Here is a 26,843-nt window from a genome sequence, read left to right as displayed (position 1 = left end):
GTTTTATGAAACAGAATTAATTCGGTGTCATCGTATGTTTTTGTTTTTAACCATTCAAATAATTTCTGTTGGACGTTAAAATATTGTTCGGGATATATGTTTAGAATTTTATTAATTTTATTATAAAGGTAGGCAGAACGTGTTATATATTGGTTGCTAGCAAAAGTAATCTTAGCACCATACGTTTTAGCAATTTTATGTTTTATTCTTCTGTTTAATGAACTGGATTTAATGAATTTTAATGATTTATGAGCTTTAAGAATGATAAGTAGGATATACATTTGTCTGACAGTCAGTATCTGGCTCATTGAATATAGCGTGTCCGTTGAGAAGCGATGTGGCTTGAAGTGGATAACTTTTAGCAAAAGCCTTTGCGCTCTCTCAACTTCAATGAACTTAGATTTAGCAGCTCCTCCCCATACAGGAATACAGTATTCCAATATTGACTGCGCCAAAGCTTTATATATTTTATATAATAAGGCCCAAGAGGCTTTGTGGCGTAACATCTTAAATATCCAAATTAATTTACGCAATCTACATCCTATAGCTTCTAGCTGTGCATCCCATGATAGTCTTTGATCTATTAACACACCAAGGTACTTGAAAGAGTTCACTCGTTTGATCATGGAGCAGTTATTACAATCCTCACATTTAATGCTATTGGAAACATGAACTGTAATATTATAATTACTATCTGGCTGGGTTCGATTATAGATGGAAAAAGGCATGTAGTTTGTTTTGGTTGTGTTTAGAGACAGTAAATTTGACTTCAGCCAACAGGAGACAGTGAAGAGACCTCTTTCTGTTGTATTTTTAACTTTAGTCCAACTAGTATCTGTAAAAGCAATTGCGGTATCGTCTGCATAGGAAAATATTTTAGCATTGTTTATTTTTAAATTACAGAGATCATTAATGTAAATTAGAAACAAGGTAGGTCCTAAGACACTACCTTGCGGTACGCTATAAGTTATTTTTGAGGCACGACTAACAAACTGTCCAATTTTGACTTCTTGAGTTCGGTCGCTCAAGTAGTCCCTAAAAGAGCCAGCGAGGTATCTCTGATTCCCAAATATTCTAACTTTTTCACAAGAATGGGGACAGAGACCGTATCAAAGGGTTTTTTTAAATCAAGGAATACAGCCAAAGACCTTTTACCACTGTCAAGACTCTTAACAATGTGCGAGGTTAGAGCTTCAACAGCGTCCTCCGTGGATTTGCCCTGACGAAAACCATATTGAGAGTCTGACAAAAGCTTAAATTTATTTAAATAGTTTAATAATCTCACATTTATAATTTTTTCTATTAACTTTGATATTGACGGCAAAACGGAAATTGGACGATAGTTACTAACGTCATCTCTGTCACCACCCTTGTGAACGGGAGTTATGATAGATCGTTTAAGCAGGGACGGAAAGATTCCTTTTCTAAAGCAAAGGTTCGTTAGATGACAGATTATTGGAACAACTACTAATTTAGCTATTTTTAAAAATTTAGTTGGAATATTATCCCATCCAGGGGCACTATCTGTTTTTAAGAGACATAAGTACATCATGTACTTCTTTACAGTCTGTATCAAGAAGTACAAAGGAGTTTAACTGACTTGTATGAGTATTGGAAAAAAATGAACCACTTGTTTACTGACAATATCAGTGGCCAGTTTTTCACCTACGCTAGCAAAGTAGTCATTGATATAATTAATTGATTGAGTGGGAGAAGATCTTATGTTTAGTAATTCTGTATTATCTGATTTTGAGCAGTTCAAGTTAGTTATAGATTTAATGTTATACCAAAATTTTTTAGAGTTTTTAGATGATTTTTCCAACTGATCTCTGTCGTATTTTCGTTTTAATTGTTTGATAAGTTTATTGCAAAAATTACGATACCTTTTGTATGAGATTTTTAAAATTTCGTTAGATGGGTCTGATCTTAGCCTTTTTTGCATTCTATTTCTGCTTCGAACACATTTCAATATACCGGGAGTTATCCACGGCTTTATAACTCTTTTATTTTTAGGTACACGTATAGTTTTGGTGTTATCTTTCAAGGACTCAGCAATATTATGAATAAGCTTTTCAATTACAGTTATTGGGTTATCACAAAATAGTAATTCTGACAGATTTTTCTCCGCTAAACTAACAAGAGCCCCATCAAAATCTACAATAGTTTTTATGTTCATATGTGCTTTATGTTTAGATGTAAGTGAAGCCAAACAAAGAAATATCATATTATGGTCTGTGATGGTAGTGTTCAGGACTGCGATTTGGGCAGAATTTTTGTTTTTGTCTAATTTTAACATGAAGTGATCAAGACAATTGTTTTCCCTTGTTGGGAATGAGTGACCCGGCATCAATCTGTGCATCGATAACATGTTCATATAGTTTAATCTATTATTACGTTCCTGACTTTGCTCTGTTTCTTTAGCGACAATATTTATATTAATGTCCCCAGTTAATATAATATTTTTAAAATTTTAAAGTTTCCAGATGGGAATTTAATGAATTGATGAACTGTTCAGCGTTTATGTTTGATGGCGAACGATATATGCCCAGAATAACAGTAGTTCCAATACTTATTTGAATACATGAAGCATGACATAATTTAATTTCTTTTGCTTTTGTGCAAACAATATTTTTATTTAAGTATACCACAACCCCATCATTCTGATTGAGGTGATGAGTCGTGGCGTGCATATTATAATTAGAAAGGTTTGGAATTGTTTTACTAGGATTAATTCTACATTCGGTTAGTATAATTATGTCAGGGGCAAAGTTTAATACATTTAAGGCAACATTCAAATCGCATATATTACTATAAACACTTCTAATGTTTTGTGATATGATAGTTAAGTCGTTTTCTTTAACGGGTATATACTGCTTAAGGTCTTCAATATCACATTGCATTGCTCTACTAACTTCGAGATCGTCTATTTCATTCTGAGTAGTAAGAGACCTATCCATAACAATGTGATAAATTTAGTAAGCAAAGTATGTAGAGTATGTAAGTTATATATATAGTAGTATAATATATAGATATTTTTGTATACAATATTGTTTTAATAAAGTTAAAAAGAATACGCGTGCTTCTGTTGTGAATGGTTTTAACATATACTTTTGTAGTCAGAAAATATATGGTTATTAGGTGGTGTGTATGTGTGAATGTGTATTTGTGAATATAAGATTTAGATATGTGTACATTGTAAATGTGTAAGTGTGCTGTTGATTGTATGATGACGAAAAAAGGTAAATGAGTTCCATGCTGTGTAGTATAAATGTTCTTAATACTAATAATTACATTAACAGCTAATTCTAATAATAACCAAAACATAATTTTACATATAATATTTTTAAAGTACTTTAAATTGAAACACATTTGGTATATAAAGCCGGCTACATATAGTCATTTTTGTAATAATTGATGCGCTTGTGTCTCACTATTTATGTTAATAATAGGTGAATTTTCATCTTTCCGTAGATAAACTTTACCGTAAGCAGTCCAACAGAACTGATACGTTTTCGATTTAGCGATATCCCGAGCCAGAAAGTACAGACGGGCCCCTCTTGGAGTAAGTTGTTCCGATATGTAAATCGGAGTGTCTTCGGCTGTTCTTATCCCTAAGTGTTTGGCACACAATTTAGATTTATGTTTAATATTGTAGGCTTTACACATTTTCAAAATGCCAGTTTTTAAAGTGGTGGAGGAAGTCTCAACAACGATGGAGCTATTTTTTGTTTTTTCTTTTTTTACCCGTACTCTATAAATGTCCTTAATATCGGTTTTCTCAATATTATAGCCTACATTTCTGGCCAAACATAAAACCATTTCAGTAAGGTCTTCTTTGGTTTCGTTGGATTGTGATGGAACGTTCTGTATTTCGAAGTTACATTTACGCATCCCTCTTTGAAGATCTTCAATCCGATCCTCCAGCGTGCTTATATACAGTTGATCGTCCTTAATTTTACCTTCTAATAATTCAATTTTCTTTTTAAATTCCTCATTCTGGTCGGTTAAATAGGCGATTGAGTTTTCGATATTTATATTTATTTGTTGTATTTATTTTTGAGTAGCAATAATTTTTTGGATTTCCTTCGTTTGTGTAGCAAATAAAGATGTTATCATACTTTTTATCTCGAGCTTAAAACTATCTAGGTCTATGTTGAATTCGGTTTCTCTAGCCCGTTTGTTCCGATACGCAACATAGTTCGGTGGTGTTTTATCCTCTCTACTAATTAAGTCTATTTCCGAATAGGAGGCTGACTTGTTTAACGATGAATCCATGGTACTAGGATAGTGTATATCGGTAGGAGCTTATAATAAATAACGCTGGTTAGATCTCGTATGATAGGTGGGATTTTAGATTCCAATCAGTAATTAGTACGTAAATCGTAAGTGCAAGATGGTCCTGTCAAAAGTACCTCATAGGTGATATAAGCAGTTGGGCGGAGTCATACGACCAATTACCAAGCAATTGGGCGGGGTCATAGGACCAATGGCCAACAGCTGTAGGCAGAAATTTCAGTCGCAAGCGCAAGGTACCAGGGCAACTGGTAAACAGAAGATTCACTCACTTTACAGACGGTCTCTTGCGATTTATGTTCTCCTATTTTTCACAACACTATTTATTTACTTTAAAAGTGTAATAATTTTTTTTTTTAATAAGATAAAAAGAGGTTCAAGTAGCACGTCTACACCGTACGGCGATCCGGGGGGAAGGTCCATTTACCGCATATTTTCCGATTTACGCACATAATACAAAAATCATACATGGCTGGCTGAAAGAGCCATTTTGGCAGCAAAAAATATGGACGTCGACGATTAAAACTACATAGATTCAGCAGTCGCTGCCAGGCGAATTGGTTTTATACAAATCGATCGATACAATTTGCGATGCCAATGAAACTGTAATTTATCCAACAGAGTTTTTTAACTCACTGGATTTGCCAGGCATATCAGCACACATACGACTGAAAGTTGTGTCTCCAGTTATTTTACTTCGAAATTTGAACCCACAACGGCTGTGCACGCGATTGGTCATTAAAAATCGAATTTATCGAAGCCACCATTATGAATGGCAAATTCCGAACCGAAAATGTTTTACTACCACGAATTTCGATGATTCCCCCAGGATATGTCCATTGCATTAATGAAATACATTGAATTGAGAAATTGATGAATGGTTGGTGTTTTTTGTTTGTATCGGCGGTCATCGTCTACAGCGCACCATTCCACTTTCTGCCATAGATTCCTTCCCCACACACAATCAATTCGTTATTTTTTATTTAAAAACTAAAATATTCAGTAAATATCATTTATGTGGCAGAACAACGTTTGCCGGATCAGCTAGTAATTTATAAAATTTCAAGAATATGTTCATCTAAATAGTCATAATATATAACTGTCAACATTTCAGGTGTGAGGAATGAGGTGACTTCTTGCAGATTAGCACAGTTTATTTCATATTGCAGCCGACTTACATTAACAAATGTAAGAAAACCTATGTTGGTTATATATTTTAGGTTTTAGGTCAGATGATTATATATAAATTATTACTAAGTACATGAAATATCTATATATCTATATATATCTCCTTATTTCGGGCCCGAAATAAGGAGATATATGAGAGATGTCGTTAGATGTTACAATACCGTAATTGATTTGGAAATCAATAAAATTTATTTCACGGATTTTTTTTCGAGGTTGATATATTAACCCTGCGATGATAAATATTGAGATTTGCTCTTTAAAATTATTCGCTATTTGTAGACAAATCATTTTTATTATAAAGAAAAGAAAAATATTAATCTTATATTTTATTGTTTGCAATTATATTGTGTTGCAATCACCATCGCCGTAATAATTGTATTAAGCTTTTAAAAATCTAAAGTCAGATTTTCCGCTGACAATCGAACGCCCTTTGTGTGTTACGTTAATTACAAATCTTTTGAGGTAAAGTGAATGCAGGTAACACCATATCTTCATAATTATAAAACCCCTGAAAATAAAATAAAACATAAATTACAGATGATGCATCGAAGCAGAGATTTGTTAATAAAATAAATATATATATCTCATTGTTATAATGATAAATAGCAATGCAATATACTCGCACCGTGCATAGACAAAACATTAAAGAACGACGGAGAATGGGCTTGACGTCATAAGAGTCATGTCGATTGCCGTTACGACAAACGGCCGACCAGTGCTCCTCCAAGATATAGTATAGACGTTTCACATCATCATATATATAGAATGTAATTATTATTTTTATAGATAATCAAGACTAAAAACTAATGTCGTACGTATTTTTCCATCTTATATTCTCAAGTAACAACATGCAAATAAATGTTATCCAAAGTGTTGCTACGGATTAATGTGACAAGTATGTCTTTTAGTATAAATTATACATATATAATGTACTATAATGTAATAAATATGACATGTAAATTATGCATGTAAATTTGCAAGCCGTATAAATATTTCAATATTTAGATTAGAAACGGAATCACAATTGCTTTTATTTGCTCCTGATGTAATATAGAGGGTATTAGTTTACTTTCGACCAATTTTAATTTGTGCATATACAATGAAACTGTTTGGTACTGAATTTAATATTAAGGCGCTGTTATAAGAAAGAGACTTACTGGTGCAAGCAGATCCTAAGAATTTCATAGGACGTTGTGACACGGGATTTCGGTAATATGCTTCCTTTATAGTATTATACTATTATAAAATCGGTTGAAATTGTAGTCACAAAATTTGTAATTTAACTCTAGAATACTCCGCTTATAGATTATTGATAATAATTGATAAAAGCTTAAATTAACCTGAAAGAAATAATTAAACATTATTTATATCAAAGGATTGTATCCGCTACGCACATAATATTGCAGAAGTGCCGTAAATTGAGAACGGTTTTATGTGTGTCTTTCTTTCAATCAACTTCCTGACTTCAGGCTATTGCTGCTGAGAATTTTCTAGCTGAAAAATCCATTATTTTGAGCCTAGGGCACAGGCATCAGCCGTCTTAGAAGGTTAGCGGTATGATATTCTTATATACTTCATAACCTATTCTCATACCTCTCAAATATACATAACAAATTTCATAAGATTTTTATGAAATTTGTTATGGTTGAGCCGTTTCAGAGGAGTTCGATCACAAACACCGTGACACGAAATTTTTATATACAAGGTTATATATACACTTATATAGTAGCTATTGTCTATGGGTTGTACAGTTTCTACTTTTATAGTCAAATAATGGACTTGGCTTGATCGATTATGTCTTTTAGCTACGATAGTTATGTTTTTGAAATTCGAAGTCCAAAACGGATTTCTGAAAAACAAATGAGAAACAATTATTAATTATAACATGGACTTTTTACATTTTAAAGGTATAATTATTAAAGACGACTTTAACATGCTCTTCTGACAAATGCAAATATTAAACCTTATAAATGCCGGTAACTTTACTTGCATCCCAATCCCAAGGCACGAGTTATGAAGCTGCTGAGAATGTCTTGACAGAAAAACCAAATAACATTCTATTTGCTCGGCCCCGGGTTTTTTATTCAAGATTTTCAGCCTTAGCTAGACCATTCAATCGAAGATTAAATATTTAAAAACAAACCTTTTCTTTGCAGTCATAGCAGTTACTTGTGAATATAATTATAATTATTAATATAAGCACAAACGAATATGCAATTACCGACTTAATATTAAATATCATTTTAAGTTTAATTGCAAAATGCTAATCGTTCACAGTGTATGGCTATATTAATATTATAAATATATTCAAAAATACATGGTTCGGGTTATTGTCAAAGGAAGGAATATTGTTGTTACTATTGAATTTTACCATTGTGGAGGACGGAATTAAAGATGTTTTCCAGCTCTCTCAGAACTGGTGTGCCTCCTGCTTTGAGAAGCTTTGAGGTAATTCCGTCATCTCCTGGAGCCTTGTTGTTCCCAAGTTGCCCGAGAGCAATCCTAATCTCGCACAAATCGATGTCGGGAAGATCGTCTGATAGGTGGCGTTTTAGTCTGGCACTGTGTGACTCAGGTGGAGGTACTCGTGATGAGTATAAATTGCCATAGTACTTTTCGACTTCAGCTAGAATTTTTGGTTTTTAGGTGACGGTTGTGCCTTGTATGGTTCTGAGTTTTGTGAGGTGACAACAGGAGGTATGTGACTTTGCAAGAACCTTTGAGCTCCTATTGAGTGCTATAGCATCTTCAATATTCCGGGTATTCGCTCGTCTTGTGTCACGCCTTATTAGTTTTTTAACCTTCCTGTTAAGTGCCTGACACTCAGATGACGTCATGTTCTACTGTTCTCGTCTCCTCGTCATCTCGTTCAGAGTTTCACCTGAGAGCTTCGACTTACGTCCATTGCTCTTTTGTCGAAAGTAATTTTGGCCTACCTCGCGGATGACACGCACCAGACCATTGGTGGCGTCGTTAATGCCCTGCCTGGTTTCCAAAATGGCAAATCGGTTCTGTAGTTCCAGCTGGAAGCTATCGCAACCAGCTTCGACCTGAGGCAGAGTTGGTTTAAGAGTCGACTTCATTAACCGCGATCGTTCTATTTTAGTGTTAATATTCAGGGTGCCTCTTACTAGGCGGTGATCACTTCCAGTGTTTACCCTGTTGATCACGGAGACATCCCTGAATATTTGGCGCTTATTGGATAAAATGAAGTCGATCTCATTCATCGCTATGTTATCGGGGCTTCGCCAGTCCACTTCCTTTGGGGCTTTTTCTGGAAAAATGAATTCATCAGAAATAATCCCTGAGCCTCGAGGAAGTTTACCAGCATTTGCCCCCGATGATTTCTGCGCCCATAGCCAAATTTTCCTACCCTCGATTCACCATCTTCTTGTACTTCCACTTTGGCATTGAAGTCACCCATAACAATTGTGTAGAAGGTATTGGTACGAGACGAAGCTTTCGCTATGTCTTCATACATGGCTTCGACCTCTTCGTCAGTGTATGTAGACGTTGGGGCATACACTTATATAACCTTTAAGTCATACCTCTCGGTTTTCTTTAAGACAAGGTATGCCACCCTCGCCGACACACTGCCAACCTCCACGACATTGCTTGTGAGTGACTTGTGGATCAAAAAGCCGACGCCACCTTGGGATGGTTGGTGTCCTTCTCGGAAGTAGAGTAAGTGACCGGCATCTAGTGTCATCGTGTCCTCGCCCTGTCTTCGGATTTCTGATAGACCTACTATATCCCAGTTAATACGACTTAACTCTACTTCCAATTCTGTCAGATGTTCGTCCAGCCGCACAGAGCGTCCATTATACGTGGCCAGAAACAGTCGCCGTTTGTGGTACCCTGCCGTAGCCCGGAGATTCTTAGCACCCCCCAACTCACCGTTACCATGGCCGGTACCGTGGCCAGGAATAGTGCTATTACCGGGAATTGGGGGCCGTGAATTTTTGTCGTCGCTCATAGCCCCCTATTTGCCTTAGTCACCACGCTTGACAGGCTGGTTGGTGACCGCAGTGGCTGGACATCTTTCACTAATAGCGCTGCTGCCCGCAATCAGGATTTGCATTTTCGGATTCCAGCATTTGTGTGGTTATACCGCCACGATTTCGGTCATATCTACTTTGTTCGCTATTAATACATCAAGTCAACAAGTCATTATTATTGTTATGTCTTACTGGGTTTTCCCAAATGTCTGCCCAGTAACTCCGTAATACTTCCGGATCGATAGAATTTTCTGAATTAGTTGAGTTTGTAGACTCCTGATTAGTACTGATGTTCTTTTTATCACGGTAAAATTGTTTTTCATTATTTATAAATTTAGTATTTTGTGTTTTACGAAGAGTGCATTTGTATATCTGGGCTAGATGACTACTGGTTACTGTAAATTTTGTTTTAAGTGTGTCTAAAAATTGCAATAGAGTAGTAATAATGTTTTCGTGTGTGAAATGAACTTTATATTGTTCAATGATGGCTTTGACATGTTTTGTTAATTTTCTATTTTTATTACTGTTCATGTATTGTGTTAGTCTTTCAATTTTACTCCTTAAGTATATTACTTTTCTTTCGAGTCTTATTTGCCACTTTGGATTTCTTTCCTGATGCTGGCAGACGCGTTCTACATGTGGAATTTGTATTTTAGCTTCATTTACTTTTGCTGCCGTCCATTCAGCACAATAGATAATTGTTTGCAGTAAATTAAATTCAGTTTATTTATGTACTCGGGTAGAATTTTTTGATTAAATTAATTTACTATTATCGCTAATTTCCTTGATGACTTTTGTTTTGGTATAAAGAACCGATTAGTAGGATTTGAGTTAGTATAATACTCTAATGTTTATTTAAATATTTTCTCTATATCGTCATTTATTAGTTGTGGCTGTTGTGTAACAGCGTATCCGCATGATGGATTGTAGTGTGATTATTATTTAAATTGGTATTAATTAACTCGGAATTATTTTCTGTTAAATTAGTATTGACCGTTGAATATATTGTATTAATTGTTAATTGTAAATCTTTACTACTTTAATATTTAAATCTGTACTATCTTTGCTACATTTTGTTTAATTTGTTCAACTCGCCCATTATTAAAATATTTATTATTAACTAGTGATCGCCCAGTGGTCGAAAATCGACCATAATTTATTTAAATTTTATTAAACTTTGAATGTTATTAAAGCATTCTCAAATCTATTGTGTTGTCAAATCTACACATATAAATAAAATTTAAGTGTCTGTGTGTTATTTCAAAATAAATCCCACATAGCCATTTTAACTTTAAAAGAGGTAAAGTTAAATCTGGTTAGGGACACCCTTATCAGCTAGCGGTATGAAATATTTACGACCTTACGACCTATTCTCATACCTCCCAAATATACATAACAAATTTCATAAGAATTTGGTCGAGCCGTTTCGGAGGAGTTCGACCACAAACACCGTGACACGAGATTTTAATATATTTGATGATATAATTTAGTTTTAAATAATAATAATAATAGTATGTTGGCACATAAATGTATCTAGATAAGACATTTCATTTAGATAAGTTATGCATATCCGTAAGTTATGTTTACGAATCGTCAACACAAAACAGCTACGCCTTTTTTATTGAAGGCTTGTATATCATATCGGTATGGAAGAGTCGCCGGTAAAAGCTAGTTCCACAGAGATTGTTTAATAAAATCAAGGATAAAAAAATGTGTATTTTTTTACTCTTTATAAGTAAAACCTAAAATTATCTAAATGGATTGGTATTCAAATTTAGATTGTCGATAGGTTTAAATAGCGTTTACCTAAAAATAACAATAGTTCGTTCGTACATAAATGTATCTAGATCAGAGATTTTATTTAGATATGATGTATACTTTCATTCAGTAACAACATTAAAAACATTTGAAATTAAATCACAGTTTAAAACGGTAGTCCCTTTCTCATCAAAAGTAACAATAACTGAATCAAATAATTCATTTGATTTTGTTTATTTGCATATTGAAAAATAAAATCTATGACTGCAAAGAAAAGGTTTGCTAATTACTCATTTAAACATTATTTAATATAAATTAATTTGCTTTGAAATACCAATGACTGTGAATTTCGGCTGATCAACAGCCAATCGTTGTCCACTGCTGAACATAGGCCTCTCCCAAGGTGCGCCAAAGCTCCCTGTCCTCCGCCTTCCGCATCCAGTTGGTGCCCGCCACCTTCTTAAGGTCGTCGGTCCACCTGGCTGGAGGGCGCCCTACGCTGCGCTTGCCGATTCGCGGTCTCCACTCTAGGACTCGTCTGCTCCAACGGCCATCGGTCCTACGACATACGTGACCAGCCCACTGCCACTTCAGCCTGCTAATTTTGCAAGCTATGTCGGTGACTCCGGTTCTTTTCCGGATAATCTCATTTCTGATCTTATCCTTCAAAGATACTCCGAGCATAGCTCGCTCCATAGCACGCTGAGCGACTTTGAATTTGTGGACTAGTCCCGCAGTTAGTGTCCACGTTTCGGCACCGTATGTCATGGCAGGTAAGACGCATTGGTTGAAGACTTTCGTCTTCAAACATTGCGGTATAGACGACTTGAGGACTTGACGAAGGTTGCCAAATGCTGCCCATCCCAAGCGAATTCTTCGATCGGCTTCCTTCTCGAAGTTGTTCCTACCGACTTGTATTATCTGTCCTAGGTAGGTATATTCACTAACAACTTCGAGAGGTTTCCCCTCGACGTATATCGGTCCCGGCACGACATGCCTATTGAACATGACCTTGGTCTTGTCCAAGTTCATGCCGAGACCGACACACCGGGAAGACTCGCCTAGGCTACGCAGCATTTCGGTGAGTTGTTCCAGCGACTCTGCTATGATGACGATATCGTCGGCAAATCGAAGGTGTGAGATGTACTCGCCGTTTACATTGACTCCATACCTAGTCCAATCCAGCGTTTTGAAAACGTCTTCCAACGCGTTGGTGAACAGTTTCGGGGATATTACATCCCCCTGTCTCACCCCTCTGCGCAGTTGGATCGCCTTCGTCTTACAGTCCTGGATGTGGACAGTCATTGTAGCGGCGTTGTACAGACATCTCAGTACCTCGATATATCTCCAATCGATATGACATCTCTGCAATGAGTCGAGCACTGCCCAGGTTTCGATGGAGTCGAAGGCTTTCTCGTAGTCCACAAATGCCATACACAGCGGCTGATTGTACTCTTCGGTCTTCTGCACAATCTGCCGAACAGTATGGATGTGGTCCACGGTGCTGTAGCCTGATCGAAAGCCGGCTTGCTCTGGGGGCTGGAACTCGTCAAGTCGTCTGGCGAGACGGTTCGTGACGACTCTTGAGAACAGCTTATACACGTGACTCAGGAGGGAGATTGGTCTGTAGTTTTTCAAGAGGGTTTTATCACCTTTCTTGAAAAACAGTACCACCCCACTCCCGCTCCACGTTTCCGGGGTCTTGCCATGTTGGATGACGGAATTAAAGAGGCTTGCTAGCTCTTTCAGGACCGGAGTCCCGCCTGCCTTAAGCAACTCTGTTGTGATTCCGTCATCTCCCGGAGCTTTGTTGTTTTTAAGCTGTTCTAGAGCCGCCCTAATCTCTCCTTGGTCAACGACCGGGAGCTCCTCGGAGTAATGGCGCATAAGAGGGGCGCGCTGGTCATCAATACTGATTCCCACGGGTTTATCCGATCTTGAAGAGAACAACTGCCCATAGAACCTCTCTACTTCTCCGATAATCTCAGGCCTAGAGGTAACGACCCCACCATTTTCAGTTTTAAGTTTTGTCAGACGCGGCCTCCCAAACTTGCGAGCGAACACTTTCGATCCCCGATTTTGCTCAATCGCAGCCTTGATGGCACGGGTATTTCGGCTGAATAAATATTAATTTTAAAATAAGAATTACTAAATTAAGCAAAATAACAAGATTACAAAGTGCACATATTTCTAGTTTATACTGCCACTCTGACAATCCGTTGGGACGATAATCCGACACGATCGACGAAATCCGGGCTGACCTACTGACAATGGGTTAACAGATGAACATTCGATAACCTTTTATGGAAAGAGAGCCTGGGACTTGGTTCTGCAGTCTTATAAACTGGTCTAACACCGTAGAATCAAAGTAATTAAATGGGAATTTTAAGCATACATTTATAAGCAGACCCTGTTACCGAAACAGCCTGTGAATGTCCCACTACTGGGCTAAAGGCCTCCTCTCCTCATTTTGAGGAGAAGGTTTGGAGCTTATTCCACCACGCTGCTCCAATGCGGGTTGGTGGAATACACATGTGGCAGAATTTCAGTGAAATTAGACACATGCAGGTTTCCTCACGATGTTTTCCTTCACCGTAAAGCACGAGATGAATTATAATCACAAATTAAGCACATGAAAATTCAGTGGTGCTTGCCCGGGTTTGAACCCACGATCATCGGTTAAGACTCACGCGTTCTTACCACTGGGCCATCTCGGCTTTTTGATCCTGTTAATATCGGCTTTTTGAATTTCACATTTATTTACATCAGTTTGATTTTTTTTTTTGTTTACATATGCTAACAAACATTAAGTAACTCGTAAACATATTATTTATTGCGAATGACGTTAAATAATGAAATCTATTTGTATAGAATAATTATTTGATTGTATTATTTGTTTCACAGAAACTGCTTATAGACGTTAAACGTCCGAAGTTCACGATTTACGATGCTTCATATGTTTCAAATATATCTTGTACGTCACAAAAATATAATCTCTCAAGCCGTGTCCATTAAGCGACCATAAGCTTTGTATTTTTAGTTCAAGTTGACAATACCTAAAATGTAAGTAGCTAATATGCACTTACTTCAATTAATTCGTTTGTACGACTATATACGTCATCGCCGAATACATACTTATTTATTCTCGGCATTTTGTTCTGCAACATTTTTATGTTGAAATTTTCATGTCTTCTGTTAAAATGATTGAACTGAACTGAATTTGTTTCACCGACGAGTAGGAGTAGTGGTATTAATATAAGTAGTATTAGTAGTATAAGTAGCATAGTTGGATTTTTTCCTCGGCTCAAATATGAACGAAACATAAATTATTTATTATGATATCCACTATATTGACAATATTAAAAATAATAATATATTTCTTTCAGATAAATTTTTACTTTTATCAACTTCTATCAAACTTATGCAAGCGAAGTTTTATCCTGTGTCACAACGTCCCATGAAAACCTTGGCTTGTCCACTTATACCAGTAAGTCTACGTTATAATAAGAGAACTAAATTCTTAGTTTGCACCTCATCCAGTTTTATACAAAAGCAAATAATTTTATTAAGTATTTTTTTAGTGTTTATGACTAATAACTAACTAATATAATTATTTTTCTATATATAATTATTATTCTTTTCTTCCTAATTCATAATAAAATATATGGTACAAAGTGAAAACTAACGTTAATGTACCTGCAACACCGGAGGGCTTTCAGGTACACTTCAGGACGATGGTAGTTACATTCCATCAGGTGAGCCTCCTGCCCGTTTTCCCTATTATTACATAAAAAACGTCACGGAAAGGTCACAATGTTTATGAATGCAATAAAGATAAGGCTGAGGATTTTTTAATGCCATTACTGTAGATGAATGGAAAAATGTTTGGCTATATAAAATAAAAAAAATAGTTATTTATTTCTTAAATATCAACAAATATTAATGTTTATTTTTTTTTCTTGACATCCATAAGTCTTGTCAGCTTGTTTGGGTGCTGCTTAATCTAACAAACATACAGTCTAGACAAACTAACATATATAATTAAAACACACACATCAAACTTAACAAAAAGAATAACAAAATATACAGGTTAGCGTTCACTAAATAAAGCAAAACTCGTAATACATATTATGAGCGTACAGACATACTTACGACATACAGACATTATTACAAAAGTACTATTCGTTATGATATTGAACCACTTAGCAAATATTTTAGTCTATACTTAATATTATGTTTTCTCAATTTTGTTTTAAAATCTTATGTTAGTTCGTTTATTAGCTTTGATAGTTCGTTTTCCATAAATGTTGTTTGCTTTAAATATCATTAAAAAGAAACAGTAATTTCAGAGTAGAAAAAAGGATACAATATCAGACCGAATTAACATTAATATAAATGATTTATCGTCTGAAACCGGCGATGCGGATTACTTTATTAGATATAATATAGGATTATATAGCAGGAGGATTATACAGCAAACACAGATATAAAGGTTCAAATCAATGTTATATTGAATCGTAGTTGGTGCATTCGTACTTGGAAATATACACATGTACACAAAAAATACGAATACGTCGAAAGCTGTTATATAATAATTACTGATGTCGTATTTGGTTAGAACATCATGATTTAAAAGAAATCCTCTTCACGTCATTTTTATTAGTCTTAAGAACGTAAATATTTTTATCTCCACATATTGAAATGTCTTTCTAAAACTTCATCGCTTCTTACTTGTAACTGCCATTATTTATTTCAGGATAATTATTGCTTTGAAAACATGATTTTACCCTTAAGAGAAGTGCTGCAGACATTCCCATTCTCAGAAGGAAGAATTTATATAAATTTTACTCGTAAAGCACGTTTGATCGCCGGCGGTCATATTGACTTTGGATTAATTTAAAAATATTTATTCGCAAAGAATAACTAACTTAAAAATGATTATTATGACGGCGGTTTCTTTACTTACAATCTCTTACAATGAAGTTTATTAATATTTTGTTTGTATTCTAACTATTTTTGGCTCAGCGGTCGAAATCCATAATAACTGTTGAAATTGAAAGAAAACAAAGTTATATGAATTTGCATGTTTTGAATTTAAATTATTCAATTATTAATAACTCTTTTAAGACGTTTTTAATCATCAGTGGAATTATTGACATTTCATTAATAAAAACATAAATTGGATATTTGAAAGATCTCCCGACGAATCAATTCATTCTAATTTGCTTAAATAATGAGGAAGAGAAATACTTATATTATCAGAACAGTTAAAATAGTGTTAGAAACGTGATGAGTTACTTTTATTTCAGGTAGATAGGTAGCTCTTCGATATTTATTAACACAAGAAATTGCAGCTTAATGTTATTATTTTTTCAATTGCTATTAATTTATTTCGTATTTTGGATCAAAATCATCAATCATGATGTTCAATTTACGATGACGTCACGTTTCGATTATGTATGTAAACATAAATTGTTCCGGCAGTTTATTCATAATTGCTCTAATAACAACCGGTACAGTTCAATTTCACAATTATATTAACTCGTATTGTAGGTGGTCGAAATTAGCCAATTATTTTTTGGAGCAAACTCGAACAAATTATTTTTTTGGACCTTTCGAAGCGTGCACCAAAATGACTGTACAAAGTGATAGATCAGCTTAAAAATTCTAGTAGCATCCAGCACCTTATTTAATACCTTAGTTAAAATATTTTGTACCTATATTATTACCAAAAAAATGAAGATTTTTATCTATATTTACATCTATACTTAGCTGATAAATATTGATGATATTAGTTTTTTTCTATGTTTGTTTAAAATTGATTAACTCAAAAACTAAGAAACCGTTTTCAAAATTTCTTTCACCTACAGAAAGCAACATTATCAGCAAGTATCATACTATATTTTATTTTCAAAAATATTAGAGATCTTTACGAATGTTGATGTTTTACCATAAAAGTCACTATTTGGCGTGCGCTGCGAAATCTATTGGTAATACCTTAAATAAAGTATTATATGTTTATAGTCATCACCTACAAAAAAGTCCGCGAGGCTATAAATCTATTTATTATAATTAAGCCACAATAGCTGCTTTTTGTTCAAATTAGTAATAAATTAGTCAATAAAACACAGATAGAATCGAAAGATGATCACATTCGTATCATGATTTGGCAAGTCGGTTGGCGTGGTTGGTAGATACTTGCCTTTCACGCCGAAGGTTGCGGGTTCGATTCCTACCCAGGACAGACATTTGTGTGCATGAACATGTCTGTTTGTCCTGAGTCTGGGTGTAATTATCTATATAAGTATGTATTTACAAAAGAAAAGTAGTGTATGTAGTATATCAGTTGTCTGGTTTCCATAGCGCAAGCTTTGTACAAGCTTAATTTGGGATCAAATGGCCTTGTGTGAAAAATGTCCCAGGATACTATTATATTATGATACTAATCCTGATGCAATTAGATAAATTCATAATATAGATTGATTATGTTCATGTATTTTCCTCTTTAAATTATTCGTATAGGACCTTTCGTTTAGAAGTCCGGACTGGTATAATCATGCAAAAAGTAAGAAAATAAGCTCTCTTCAAAGTTCCTTTCAACTTTCCCTCACGGTACTTGTTCGCTATCAAGGTCAAACTGTCAACATTAAAAATCTTTAACATCTTTGGTTTAGGCTCTGCGTTGATGAGTCAGTCAGGACAAGTCATTATATACATCTATTATAATAATATACAGTTTGTGACGAAAGAGGTATCGTTAGTTTAGTAAGCGCCTGTCTTAGGTTAAGTTTCAATACGTATCTTGGCCAATTAAAAACACAAATATATTTATATATACTTTATTGAAAGCGAGGATTATAAATTGAGATCATGACAAACATATAATTATATAACAAAATTTAGCTGCTTGCAAAAAAAGATAAGGGATCCTAATCCGACTGTTATATACAGACTTATTATTTATCACATAAGGTATAACGTCTGGTTTATGAATCGATTGATGATTCTTTTGCATTGGGTATAGTATGTCTTCAATCTTATTTGAAAAATACATTAAGGGAAATTTTTCATGTTACTATATAATAGAACTATTAATTATATTTCAACCCAAAGTCAAAATGGCCACTGACGACCAAACGACCTTTACGAGTTATGTTGACATAAAGTCTTCCTTCAGAGAATGGGAAAGCCTCCGGTAATTTCACTAACGGTATATTCATGTCTATAAACCTATAATAACCCTGAAATAAATCATTTTCATTAAAGTAAGTTTTTCGAATACCGTACAAAAACTTGTGAAAGTACTGAGAGAAGCCCGATTATTATGTTGAATTTTATGTCACAAACAGTCAACAAATTTACTTGTAAAATTGAATTGAATTCCCATGTGTTTAATTTATATTTAATCTTTGTTTTATATGAACACGTATATATAGTTATATATTTACTGGTGGTAGAGCTTTGTGCAAGCTCGTCTAGGTAGGTACCACCCACTCATCAGATATTCTACCGCAAAACAGCAGTACTTGTTATTGTTGTGTTCCGGTTTGAAGGATGAGTGAGCCAGAGTAATTACAGGCACAAGGGATATGAAATCTTAGTTCCCAAGGTTGGTGGCGCATTGGCTATGTAAGCGATGGTTGACATTTCTTACAATGCCAATGTCTAAGGGCGTTTGGTGACCACTTACCATCAGGTGGCCCATATGCTCGTCAGCCTTCCTATTCTATAAAAAAAAAAAATATGTAAAAATATTTAAAATTGCAGCACCGGGAAACCACCATAAAAAGTTATTGATTTTAACTGTCGAAGATTCTCAGCAGCAGATCGGAAGTCAGAAGTGTGTACGCTCCCGTGCCTCAGAAAGTCCTGAGCCTGAACTTTTTCCGTTCGTGTTGGTTTGCCGTCCCATCGGATTATGAGATTGAGGGAATAGAGAGTGCAACTGTGTTTGCGCACACACACTACAATTTGACCTGCGCAGTTGGCTAATCTCTCTTAGGACTTGCCGTCGTAGCCGAAATCGATCATCATTTACAAATTCACTCCTCTGACAACGGTGATGATACACGCAAATGTGATACAAAATTATTATCGTCTAGATAAGGCACTATCGAATGCGGTGCAAACTAAAAATTTAGCTCTTTGGTGATGAAACACACTTACAGGTATAATCGGACAAGCCAAAGTTTTCATGGGACGTTGTGACACAGGACTACGGTAATATGCATCCCTCATCATAGGGCCCACAATGTTATCCGTTAACATCATATCACAAGTTTTGTAACCAAATTCAACAAAACTTCGCTTGTACACATTTGATAGTAGTTGGTAAAAGTAGAAATTAACCTGAAAGAAAAAATTTTATCATTGTTAATTTTCTTCTGGACATCGGATATTATTAAATAATTTATTTTTCGGTGTATTTGAGCGCAGGAAAAAACACGAATATATGTGTGCACACGAACATTTATGCATTATCATTATAATTAATCCATAATGGCTTCCATCAAATAAAATTGTGTTATTATTATTTATTATGTTTCAAGAGTTATTTGAGTTATTATTTTATTATAAAGTAAATTCATAATAGGCACTTACATTGTAAGTATTGTCAGTGGGAAGTAAAGTTGCTGCATTTATAGTCACATAATGGATACGGTTTGTGCGATTATATCTTTTCGACGTACACGATATATTTTGCAAATATGAATGGTCGTGAATTATGATCTTAGGACGTTGAAGGTCCATAAGGAATTTCTGTAAAAGAAATGATAATTATCATAATCAAATGACTATGTTGTACAAAATAATTATTATTTTCAATAATATATTGTTTGCGGCTTAAAATTTAAATTAATATAAATACATGTTAAATAAATAATATAAATACATGTTAATAAATAAATGTAAGCTTAAAACTCCCATTTGAAGCACAAATGTTTGCAATCATCTATATTCAATAATATTGTGCGTAATTGACTAATTCTTATTTTAATACTAAATGTATTCTGCTAAAAATCGCTAGTTGATAGTCATTGGTATTTCAAAGTAAACTAATTTATATTAAATAATGTATAATGTGTAAATAGCAAACCTTTTCCTTGCAGTCATAGAAGTTACTTTTCAATGTGCAAATTAACACAATCGAATAAATTATGATTGCTTTTATTTTACCTATCATTTTACTTTTGATGGGAAAGGGACAACCGTTTTAAACTGTGATTTATTTTCAAATGTTTTTATTGTATTATATTGAATATTTATAAATATAATTTTCGCATACGCATAACTTATCTAAATAAAATCTCTTATCTTGATACATTTGTTTGCGAACAACTATTATTATTATTTAAATCTAAATTATATCATCTATACATATAAATAAAATTGAAGTGTCTTTCTGTGATTTCAAAATAATTGCCTGTTTTAAATAAGATAAGGGATGAACGATTGTATGAAAACCGTCATTTTGAAAGTTAGTGGCATGAAATTTCATATATAAGCTCCTGGTTAGAAATTAATAAATGTATTTCAGCGTTTTTGAAAATTTACCCCCTAAGACAGTTGAAAATTTGTATTGAGACATTTTCGATGTAAAAACAATGATATTCAAGCTTAAAAAATAAATGGATACGAATTTTATAAATTCAACCCCAAACAGGAGAAATGGGGTGAAAACATTAGAAAAAAAATGAAAAAATATAGTCCAATCTGTTTGAAATTTTTATTCTTAACTATCCATATTATTTTAATTTTTAATTAGAAACGATGGCGTGTAGAGCTTAAGCGCATAATTAATTTTATTTTTACAATTCAGTAAATTGAATAATAGCAATAACATAACTAGTGCAGATACCAAGTAGGTATATACAAAAGGATATGTTGAGGTGAAAAAGACGCCAGACGGTTAACTTGATTGGACGAAGTTTCAAAAATATAAGAGTCAAAAATTTATCGTTACAAGACTACTGATGATGTAACAAGCTACTAAATAACGGAAGCATAAAAGAGTTAAAAAGAAAAACTTACTGGAACAATAGTGAAGTTTCCCTAATAGATTACGTTTTATATTATCCACTTCAACAGAGGCCATTTCTACGAAAGCCGCTGGTAAGCATGCAGGGTAATATAGCTATAAAATGAAATGTGTTTTATAAAATAAATAGAAATATAGAAAATAACTAGAGTTTTGGGTACATTGAAAATTTTTATGGCAGATATTCTATTTTTGGGGCAATGTTGCCAATTCATTTAGTCAAGTTTCGAGGTCAGGACAAAGTCAGGACTAATGTATATCTAGATGTGATGTGTCGTGATTTGTCAAGTTTATGTGATGATTAACAACAACAAAGAAACAGATAAGACAGTATTATAAATAATGTTTTGAATTAAACAGTTTTTTAATAAATAATTTAAAACAAGTCATTCAGATAGACATCGTTGCAAAAGTATAATTTAAGTATAATAGATATAATTATATGATATGATACAAATTATACAAATAGGTTTTTACATCATTTGATGGCCTATTATATACTTTTACTGGTGGTAGGGCTTTGTGCAAGCTCGTCTGGGTAGGTACCACCCACTCATCAGATATTCTACCGCAAAACAGCAATACTTGATATTGCTGTGTTCCGGTTTGAAGGGTGAGTGAGCCAGTGTAATTACAGGCACAAGGGACATAAAATCTTAGTTCCCAAGGTTGGTGGCGCATTGGCTATAAGCCATGGTTGACATTTCTTACAATGCCAATGTCTAAGAGCGTTGGTGACCCCTTACCATCAGGTGGCCCATATGCTCGTCCGCCTTCCTATTCTTTAAAAAATATACTACAGCCATTGGATTGTTTGATTACTAACATGAGAGCAAACTAACTTTAATATTATTTGTTTTACAACACTCTGACGTGTCGTTAGTTTTGTAACGTTAAAATAAAAATCATAATAGAATATATAGTAATGATTCAAATATTTAAGTGTCACATTACAGCTGACACAATTAATGTAAATATATTAAAACTAGCATCGAACTAACTTATAAATATGTTAATTGTTACTTAATATAATTTCAGAATATCACAATAACAGGGACAATAGGGAGGACAATCTAGTGTAATATATTGTAATATTTTGGTAACATTTAATGTAATATGTTAAAGTGATATATGTAAAATTTCTCAAAATTACTTATTGTATTTGTGTTTGATGTACCACACATCAAACTGATAAAAACTGAAAAAAAAAGTCTGTGTAGATTTGATAGTTTAAGTGATTTTCGAGGCATTAATAAAACTAATATTCTTTTATAATACTTGTTCCATAATTAATTGTATGTATGTCACAGGTTTTGTAAAAACAAATAATGCTAGTTGTTCACGAATACGCATAAAAGACTGAGTATAAATATATGAACATAAACTTATTTATTGAAAATACTTGGACCAAGTCTTATTTGCACGAAAAGTTTCACCCCTAAAGACTGTTTTGATATTGGTGACATTACACCAGAGTACACCATTTTACTGTGTTATACATATGTATTTGTGATAATCTCTGTTTAAACACGTAGCCGTAGAAGAAATCGGTTAGGAAGACATCACTCTATGTACTAACGATGGTAATTATTATTAGTAAGTTAAGTATACACGTAATTAGTATAGTAGCCAATTATTATCCTATTTTTATAGGTTATTTTTCTATGTTATAAAATCTGTCATAATAAACGTAACGCATGCTACTCATTTCGACGTTGCTCTATCAATAAATAGAATAAAAACTAAGTTGAATTAATAATATTGACTGAAAAATTCATATGTTTATTCCTTCTACAGATGGAAATAAACAGTTCAAGTTGTAAAATCCTCTTGACCGATATTTGTCATTTGGCTGTCAATAAGACAAATAATACTATAATATAAAATAAAATTTTCAGAATTTTCGACGACATATGGATAAGAAAATCGTACGATTTGGGTATAACTTCTTGTTTGTGCATCGATTGATGATTCTTTTGCATTGGGTTTGGTATACTTCCAATTTTATTTGAAGAATACATTAAGGCGAATTTTTCATATTTGTTTTTGTATAGAAGTATTTTTATTTAAACTCAAAGTCAAACAGTCCACTGACCATCAAACGACCTTTACGAGATATGTTGACATAAAGTCTTCCTGCAGAGAAGGGGAATACCTCCGGCAATTTCATTGACGGAAAATAAATGTTTTCAAATATATAATGACCCTGAAATAAATAAAATTTGTAAGAATAGTTTTAATGCACAGATATATTTTTTTCATTCAAGAAGTTTTTCGATTTCCGAATAAAAAATTATACAAGTACTAAGAGAAGCCAGTTCAATTATGATCGAAATTAAACATATAATATAAATATTTACTCGTATATTAAGAAATAATCGCAAGACCTCCCCGAACATCGAGCGCTACCAAGAAATACCACACCGTGAGAAATAATCACACCATGCATTCCTTGAAGCTACCACCTGTTGCCAGCGTCGCTGCTTTGTTTCGCAAGACCTCCCGAACATCGAGTGCTACCAAGACCATATCGTGGGGACCATTCAGTGATTCACCGATTTCGTTATAAATATGTAATTCAGACTACAGATCTTCACTTTTTGTTCTGATATCGAACAGACTGTCACGTATTAGAAATTAGAAATAATTAATTGTTAAATTTAATTACTTAAATAAACGTATAAGTTAAATTCGTTCGGTTTCATTCTGCATCCTCAACGGCAGCCCTACGTAATTGGCGCAGTCGGTAGGATGCTCGCGGAACGTTTCGCGTAGAAGATTTCCGTAATCGTGTGAAGCCCCGCCGTAGCTTGTCTAGCTGCTGCATCCAGAGCATCCGAATCTACGAGTAGTGCTGCACCAGAGGTATCCAGACATCGGTAACGCAGAGAGACCGAAACATGTTCATGTGAGTACACTAGATTCTTTTTAGTGGTTGCTCAATCCTAGCCTAACTAACCTGTTAATAAAATTTGCCAAGATTTTTCATTTAAGAAAATCGAAGGAACCTAGGATAGTTATTAGTAGTAGGCAAACTTTCGTAGATAATAGAAGAGATATTAGTTTAAGTAGTAAAGTAACAGCCTGTAAATGCCCAATGCTGGGCTAAGGCCTCCTCTCCCTATTTGAGGAGAAGGTTTGGAGCTTATTCCACCACGCTGCTCCAATGCGGGTTGGTAGAATACACATGTGGCAGAATTTCGATGAAATTAGACACATGCAGGTTTCCTCACGATGTTTTCCTTCACCGAAAAGCACGAGATGAATTATAAACAGAAATTAAGCACATGAAAATTCAGAGGTGCTTGCCCGGGTTCGAACCCACGTTCATCGGTTAAGATTCACGCGTTCGTACCACTGGGCCATCTCGACTTATAGTTTAAGTAGTATAGAAGAACAAACGGAAATGTCTGAGTTTGACACCATTTATAAAGCCTTAAGGTTGGTACCCGAGTTCGACGGAAACCCAAATGTACTTACTAGATTTTTAAAATTATGTGACCAATTGGTAGGACAGTTTTGTAGTGATAGTAGTAGTGAATTAAGTAGGTGTGCTCTTCTCAACGGAATTCTTAACAAAGTAACAGGCTCTGCTGCTCGCTTAATTAATTCTAATGGGATTCCATCCGACTGGCAAGGCATTCGAACTGCTTTAGTGAACAACTTCGCGGACCAACGAGATGAGACCGCTCTATATAACGATTTAGCTATTTTATCGCAAGGTTCTAGCACCGCGCAGGAGTATTATGAGCGTTGCCAGAATCTATACAGTACTATAATGACCTATGACCTGCATGATACCCTTGAGACCACCATTAATGCTAAACGAGATCTTTATCGTAAATTAACGCTTCAAGCGTATTTGCGAGGTTTGAACGATCCCTTAGGATCACGCATACGTTGCATGCGCCCTGAGACCATCGAAAAGGCATTAGAATTCGTACATGAGGAGATGAATACTATGTACCTACAAAATCGGAACCAAAGATTACCTGACAAAAAATCTATAAATTCTATGTCCGTACCAAATCATTTTGTAAGTGCCTATAAAATGCCTAACCAACAGTTTTCAATGCCCGCGCCTAAACCTTTTAACTTTAATATACCTGGCCCTTCACGCCCTCATTTCGTTCCACCATCTACACCGCAATGGAGACAGAATCTGTATCAACCCCGCCAATTCGGTCCAACACGTACGCAACAAATTTTTAGATCGTCACCGCCAAATTATAACCCTCAACAAAATAACTTTCAAATAGGTTCACGTCTTAACCACCAAGCTGTTAACCAACCACGTCCTATGAGTGGAGTAAGCCATTATGTTACAAGACCATCGCCGCCTACACAACCAGCAATTACAGGACATAACTGGGCAAAATCCGGGAACCCACCCCCTACGAACTACTTTAAATCTAAAGAAGTAAATTACAATAGTTTCATTGACAATTCTATATACGATGAATATGCTGATTATTACGATCCTTATTACGATATTAGCGAGTACGTAGAATACCAGCAACCGTATGAATATTCCGTACAGGAACCTTTAGAAAATTATACAGAAACACCCCAAGTGGAAGCCGATAGTGTTAAAACAAACGAGCAGGATTTTTCGAAGGACCGGAAGTCCGACACCTTAAGATAGAAATTAATCTTCAAACCCAACGTCAGCTTCCGTACATTCAAATCGCATCACCTCCTATGAAACTATTAATAGATACAGGAGCAAATCAATCATTTCTGTGTCCCGAGGTAGTGGAAAGATACTATAGTAACTTACAAGTAAATTACGATCCTTTTGAAGTTAAGAATATTCACGCCACCTCTAGAAATTACTATTCAATTACGTTACCTAGCTTTAAAGAATTTAATGATTCGGATAATATGACATTTTACATTTATAAGTTCCATGATTATTTCGATGGGCTTATTGGTACAGACCTATTAGATAAGTGGGAGGCTGTAATAGATCATAAGAACAAATTGCTAAAAACTAAAACCGCTTCAAATCCTATTAAGGTATATGATTCCCGCAACGCGAATTTGTATGAGGACATTATACCAGCGAATACTTCGAAATTACTTAGGATTCCGATAAATATTCATGACGGACATGCATTTATAGAAGAACAAACCGTTTCAAATTGTATTATTGGCGAATGCTTAACCACCGTTTCGAATAATAGGGGAATAGTTGAAGTAACCAATCCAAGTCGAAGCGACGTCATATTCTCTATGGACCGAGCAATCTCTGCAGAAATGTATAACGTACAATGTACACCTGCCAATAAACAGCAAGATCGCATAAAGGAAGTAATTTCGCGTCTACGCACTGATCACTTAAATATCGAAGAACGTACGAACTTAGAGCTGCTTTGTGCGCAGTATGCCGATGTTTTCTACTTAGAAGGAGAGCCTTTAACTTTCACCAACAAAATAAAGCACTCGATTAAAACAACTGATGAGGTTCCGGTTTACACAAAAAGTTATCGGTATCCCTATGTCCACAGACAGGAAGTACAAGAACAGATAGGTAAGATGCTAGAACAGGGAATCATTAGGCCTTC

General features: G+C 34.7%; 1 protein-coding gene across 1 annotated transcript in view; it reads left to right on the top strand.

Moving 5' to 3' along the window:
• The window catches only part of LOC126776616 (uncharacterized), a 136,865-nt gene extending 110,944 nt beyond the window's left edge, over window positions 1–25,921 (top strand). Inside the window, exon 2 of the mRNA XM_050499266.1 lies at window positions 25,817–25,921. Within this exon, the coding sequence (XP_050355223.1) occupies window positions 25,817–25,921 (105 nt within the window). The remainder of the gene's footprint in view (window positions 1–25,816) is intronic.
• The last annotated feature ends 922 nt before the right edge of the window (window positions 25,922–26,843 follow it).

This window comes from Nymphalis io, chromosome 20, assembly GCF_905147045.1.
Source record: "Nymphalis io chromosome 20, ilAglIoxx1.1, whole genome shotgun sequence".
In the NCBI taxonomy this organism is placed as follows: domain Eukaryota; kingdom Metazoa; phylum Arthropoda; class Insecta; order Lepidoptera; family Nymphalidae; genus Nymphalis; species Nymphalis io.
Note: the sequence above shows the minus strand (reverse complement) of the source record. Positions and strands in the feature narration are given on the sequence as shown.